The sequence below is a fragment of the Malus domestica genome, chromosome 05 (assembly GCF_042453785.1).
Source record: "Malus domestica chromosome 05, GDT2T_hap1".
NCBI lineage: Eukaryota > Viridiplantae > Streptophyta > Magnoliopsida > Rosales > Rosaceae > Malus > Malus domestica.
Window position 1 is genome coordinate 7,209,408 of NC_091665.1, and position 6,801 is coordinate 7,216,208.

Sequence of the window (6,801 nt, forward strand, 5' to 3'; positions counted from 1 at the left end):
AAATATTGATGACATAACAATTAAAAATTGACGACATATCAATCAAATACTGACGACATATACCAAAAAAAATAACCATTTGATGAGTAATCATCGCCAATTTCCCAAACCATTTGACAAAATGGAATCAAATGCCCTTCTTCTTTGTAGCATCAAAATGGCAGTCATTTTCAGGAAAAACAAAAGTTAAAGAAAAGGAAGTAAAGAGGAATATGGCTTTGATTTAGTGGGGGAAAAACTAGAAAATAGTATTTGTTAGGACATATATATAATATACTTTCTAGAAGCACATGGCAAATAACGACGATTTTTCAAGGACGGTAGGTTTGATACCCTAATTTTTGCCCGCTGGTTTTTTTGTCAGAATGCATACGGCATCTTCTTACCCATCCGAACTACTAATCAAACACTTTTCATAAATTGCCAAAACTGCCTTCATATTTTAATAGACAAATAAAAAATCATCAATACGTTTTCTTGGCCCAAGACACACCGAACAAATATACAAAAATGTTTTATATAAACTATTCTTCAATATCGCTCATGTCTTTTGATCCATTCCCATGTAATGACAGAACGGAATTTTCGTAATGAGATATTCCATCCCTCCCCACTTCCTTAAATGCTCATTCATGATCTCTTTCATCAATCAGTACTACACACACACTCTCTCTCTCTCTCTCGACTGTTTTTTTTCTCTCTCTAAATCCATGGAAGACATAGATGAGGAGGAGGAGTTTCTGAATCTTAGCCTTGCAATTGTTACAAGTTCAGGGAAGGAGAGATTTAAGAAGAGAAAGAGATCAAGAGACGATGGTATTGCTAATAGTATTTTGGTGAGCCCTCTAAACTCGTATGAAGGTTGTGAAGGGAAGATATTTAGGCTTCTTCAAATGAGGGAACAAATGCTAAAAAAACTAGACCTTCACAAGAAGAAAGGTGTTGCTCTTGATGGTGAAGATGGAAGGGGCCTCCACCTGATCCACATGTTGCTCATAACAGCCACCGCAGTTAACGAAAACAATGTCGGCTCAGCCTTGGAGCATCTCACTGAGTTATACAAGATTGTTTCCTTATGCGGTGACTCTGTCCAACGAGTAGTGGCTTATTTTGCCGACGGCTTAGCTGCAAGGCTTCTCACTCGAAAATCGCCCTTTTATGACATGATCATGAAGGAACCGACGAGTGAAGAAGAGTTTGTAGCGTTCACCGCTCTCTACCGGGTCTCTCCGTACTACCAGTTTGCTCATTTCACGGCAAACCAAGCAATCATTGAGGCATTTGAGAAGGAACAAGAGAAGAACAATCGTGCATTACATGTTATTGATTTTGATGTCTCCTATGGATTTCAGTGGCCTTCTCTTATACAGTCTCTGTCCGAGAACGCAAGCAGTAGCAATCGTATATCGCTCAGAATAACGGGGTTCGGAAGAAGCGTGGATGAGCTACGTGAAACGGAGAACAGACTGACAAGCTTCTCAAAGGGGTTTCGGAATCTTGTTTTTGAATTTCAAGGGTTGTTGAGAGGCTCAAAGCTCATAAACTTGAGAAAAAAGAGAAACGAAACAATTGCTGTGAATTTGGTTTTTCAGTTGAATACATTGAGCAATAATTTGAAGATATCTGACTTGTTAAAATCTGTACATTTACTCAACCCTTCCATTGTAATCTTGGTTGAACAAGAAGGGAGCAAAAGTCCTCGAAGTTTCTTATCGAGATTCATGGAGTCTTTGCATTATTTTGCAGCCATGTTTGATTCTTTAGATGATTGTCTGCCATTAGAGAGTGCTGAAAGGTTGAGCATTGAGAAGAACCACCTTGGAAAAGAGATCAAAAGCATGCTCAATTACGACAATAACAACGATGAGAATTGTCCGAAAACTGAAAAGATGGAAACATGGAAGACGATGATGGAGAGTCAGGGTTTTGAAGGAATAAATCTAAGCTCTAAGTCCAAGATACAAGCAAGACTTCTTTTGAAAATTAGGACTCACTATTCTCCACTTGAGTTTGATGGAGAGAGTAGTGGAGCTGCAGCTGGGTTCAAGGTTTTCGAAAGAGACGATGGAAGGACAATATCTCTTGGGTGGCAAGACAGGTATCTGCTTACAGTTTCTGCATGGCACTGCACTGTATCATAAATATGTATATATTTATCTTCTAACACATTCATTATTTTTGGAATCTCTTCTTCTTCAGATACAATAACTTTGAATTTAAGCAATTATTGTTTGCTGATTATCATATATATCAGATTGACTCTTTACACTAATATTGTATCCACTATTCTAAAAATCCTCGCATAGGCACTAGACGGCTAGCTAGCATCTCAATTAATTCTCATGCGTTTGAAAATTAAGAAAGGGCACCTAGATGCAAGGCGACCGTCCCGTCTAGGTTGCGACTCTCACTTAGACAAAAGTTAGATAACTTTCATTTTTCATTTAATTTTTTAATAAATTGTAAGAGACTTGTTAAATACTTGGATGAACACTCAATATGCTTGTTCCTTAGGTTTTCGATATGTTCTAATACTTTATAATCTACATGTCATTTTATTTTGCAATTTATGTGTCCCTAATACAATCATATGTATTCTTAATGTATAGGTAGACATTTATTTTTATATGTTATATAAAAATTAAAAATCCGCATAGTCCACCCAATCTGCCCAACCCACCACCTAGCTAGTGTTTAGCGTCTTTTAGAACTTTGATTGTATCAATCATATAAGTGATTCCAATTTACTTCATCTGTTTTAGTATCAATTAATTAAGAACGTTTTCCAGTCCGCTATATATAATAATTGACATTACTTCATCTCTTTAATTGAGATATGAGGAAAGTATTTGAAGGAACGATGGATACAAGAAGAGTGGTAAGAGGGAAAGAAAGAAATAAAGAAGAATGAATGAAGACATAACAACTTGAAATAGTTTTAGTTTTCATTTTTTATACATGTCTTATACATTTCGTCTACATTAATCACCATTTTGCCTTAGGCCGGCCGGTCCTAATAGGAGCCTGGTGAGATGGCCGCCTAGGGTCCTCGATTGAGCAAGGGCTCATGTTAGTCTAGAACTTATGTCCTAAGTTAGGACTTTTGTCAATAGGCTTACTTGACTATAAAACTACACACATATTTACTTGTAATTGCTATTATCACTCAATTACCTAATAGGATAGACTTAGAAATATAGTAGCGGCAATCGGCAATTCAAGGTCGATTTCATAAGAGAAATGAAGTAGCTTGGTACAAATTCAAGGTATGATCACATGCATTACATTTCATGCATTTGCACTTGGGATTTTCATATATACTCCACTTGGGATTTTTATATGTTATCACGTTTTTCAAAAGTCCCACGCACAAGAAACCCTAATTAGATGTAACTATAGTTTAACCCCAACAAGTGGTTGCAGGAAAAGGTGTGCCAAACCCTAAATTAATAAAAATTACCATTTTGGATGTGAGTGAGCACTAATCCTATGTATGAGAGATTTTTCAGTGTGCCCAAAAAATAGAATGTAATATCATATATCATTTTACATATTGAAGGACACTTCCTTCTAATTATATAAAAACATGTGGTGTTAGTTTTCCGGGACACTAAAAAATCGCTCTCTATGTATCATGGTACTTTTTCATACATATGCCCTTTATTTTCCTCGCACCATGCAAACCGCTTACTCTGTCTTTCTCAATTATTGCAAACAGTTCAACCCCCGCATGGCATCTTGAGTATGCTCATTGTTCTAAAAATTGTGTTAGTTAGATAGAGGGTAGGGATCTAGAGCTTGAGGACTAGGTGAGAGCTTAAGCAAGGTCCTAAACGGTTATTTATTAAATTAAATTTATTATACAACATATAAATTAATAAGTGTTTGTTTGTACTTAAAAAAATACAACAATTGTATTGAGAAACATAAATTGCAAAATAGAATAATATATAAATTATAAAGTGCTCCAATTTATTGAAACATAATGAATGTTTATCCAAGTATCCAAAGTATCCAACAAAAGTCTCTTACAATTTATTGAAAAAATAAAATGTAAAATGGAAGTCATCTATTTTCTATTGAGACGGAGAGAGAGTCACGACCCTAAGTTATTTTGTAGAAAAAAAAATAAAAGAAGTCACAAAACCACCAAGCCTGTCTAGGTGTGCCTTTTTTTTTTTTTTTTAAAGGTGTACGGATTAATTGTAGCGGTGGTCAGCTGTTTAGCACCTAGGCGGCCAACTTTTAGATCATTGTCCGACTATGAAGAGGTTAATGCATTCAAGGCGACTATCAAGTTGACATTGATATATCTAGTTATGAATCAATACACAGGAAACATTAATTTGAATTACTTGTAAAAGAGAAGGCCAAGGAACTCAATTGAGTTCAAGATTTAGAAGTCATCAAGTCTGTAGACATAAATCATGCTAACAACATGTTGGGTTTCCGGTCATATTATTAAGATTAATTTAATTTGAATAATTAAATATGCAACGGATAATAACAAATAACATACAATACATTATCCATGTAACATCCCACATCGTCTAGGGGAGTGGATCATGTAAGCCTTATATGTATATTCTCATCTCTACCTAGCACGAGGCCTTTTGGGAGCTCACTGGCTTCGGGTTACGTAGGAACTCCGAAGTTAAGCAAGAAAGGGGCCAGAGCATTCCTAAGATAGGTGACCCACTGGGAAGTTCTGCTCGCTTGAGTTCCCAGAAACAAAACCGTAAGGGTGTGGACGGGGCCTAATATCGTGCTACAGCGGAGTTGAGCCCGGGATGTGGTGGAGCCCAGGTCGGGATGTGACAATCCAAATGGTTGGTTGTAATCGCTACAGCAACAAAGTAAGAAGTCGTAAATATTAACTTACTTAAATCTCTAGTTATGTGCATGCCCCATGATTGGATCATCTCTTTGCTTGCAATCTTCATCTTCATGGTTGATCACATGAAACTCCCCAAGTGTTGAGCCTCTAAGAGCATCCACACTGATAAATCTAGTAACAAATGATAGAGTGATTGATTTAAATGTGCTAGGAATATCTCTCACTTTGATCAATATAGAAAGGATGGCACTAAGGTGTTTTGGCTTGGGTTTTTCTCTTTTTTTTAGGGACAAAACTAAACAACTTTTGCATTATCTTTATGAGAGAAACACAAGGAGTATTTATAGACTCATTGCTACACCTTCCTAAGGTTAGGCAGCATGGGCTTTGTTCCATGCGCTTAGCTCAATCACTTACCCACTTTGGGTTTGTGACTTGAATCCCTTTTAATTACATAAAGTCAATGCCTATTTAATTAAAACATGTCCAAAGGGTCCAAATAATTAATTCAGTATTATTAAAAATTAATTATATCTAATCATTATCCATATAACGTTACTAGAACTTATCATATGTGTGTGACCTCTTAGTAACAAAAGCCGGCAGTGAAATTAATTAATGAATTAACCTAATTCCATAACCCATGAGTGACACCTACCAGCATATCATGACTACATGGACAAGTACAAGTATACGTGAACTAATTATGATACTCTTTCGTACCTTGATAGTAGTTACAATGCAATTCGATTCTTCTATCATCCATATCCCAATCATGATTTGTACTATGGAATTATGTCAAATCACATACAATTATCTATGATCATCATGATACATCTCATGTTGAAGCAGTTGTTACAAACATAGCTTGATCAACAGTTACTTTGGCCAGAGATTTCCGAGATAGATCTTCAAATGGCTTAGAGGGATATATCCTTCTATTGAATAATTATACCAAAATGTGATAGATTCCTTATTGCACATTCATGTACCTTGATACTTATACATGTGAACCCGAATATCACACTATTGGCTTTGCGGTCTCATTGAGGGCTTTGAGGTGAAATCAAAGTTATCTATAACTATAAGATACCTATGATGCCTTAGGACTAAGAACTATTTACATACTACAGCCAGAAACCTTGTAATGTTTGATGCGTTGAAACTTCTTGGACGGTCAGTTTTTAGTGAACTTGTTCAACAAACAAACACTTGTATATCCATCACGTATCCAACATGCGTAGCATGAAACCATGCTAACCTTACTGCGATATATAGGGGTGGAATTTTTTGCCAAATTACCATACCACCGTACCATACCAAAGTTATGCTAAAAAATTTGTACCATTGGTACCGTACCATATGTTGACACGTGTCGCACTGTGATTGGCCTCCTGGTTGAAGGGAAACTCTTCTGAGTCCTTGACGTTATAACATTGATCGGTGCGCAGTAGTTTCGAGATTGGTCAAGTATGGTACAAACAGTGCTCCCCTAAGTTCCCGAGTGAGGGAAGCTCCTCGGTTGGGGACTTGCAAGATCCAAGCCATTGAGTAATCACGAAACTTCTAAGTACCGAAGTGTGGTATCATTTTCACTTGTCTTATTTGTCTCATATGTAGATGTGGCATCTTCTCTGGAAGTACTTTTCCTCTATCCAGGGTTGGTATCTTTAACCGATGAAATTGCACAAGGTAATGTATCAATTTCACTTGAAGTTTACTTGTAGTTTCGAGCTTGGTCAAGTGCGATACAAACCCTATAGTAGGAGTCACCCAAGTCGCCGAGCTAGGAGATTTGCCTAAGGAGGTAACAGACAAGGTAAGCAATCAGACTTCCAAGCAAGCAATCTGGATCGGAGGTTCGACTTTGGCTTCCGGTTGATTGTTCTCCTTCTCCTTGTGTCGTAAACAGAAACAAGGATAAGGAGAAGCAAATGGAGAAGAGATGATATGAGATAATTTTT

The 6,801-nt window shown here is 36.8% G+C and overlaps 1 protein-coding gene across 1 annotated transcript; it reads left to right on the forward strand.

Moving 5' to 3' along the window:
* Nucleotides 1-482: 482 nt before the first annotated feature.
* On the forward strand, nucleotides 483-2,272 carry LOC103443888 (scarecrow-like protein 23). The gene has a single exon (XM_008382786.4). The coding sequence runs from the start codon at nucleotides 591-593 to the stop codon at nucleotides 2,139-2,141; it is 1,551 nt and encodes a 516-aa protein (XP_008381008.2). The 5' UTR covers nucleotides 483-590; the 3' UTR covers nucleotides 2,142-2,272.
* The last annotated feature ends 4,529 nt before the right edge of the window (nucleotides 2,273-6,801 follow it).

Excerpts from the sequence above, each read along its gene's own strand:
- LOC103443888 (XM_008382786.4), top strand. The coding sequence starts at position 591 with ATGAGATATTCCATCCCTCCCCACTTCCTTAAATGCTCATTCATGATC.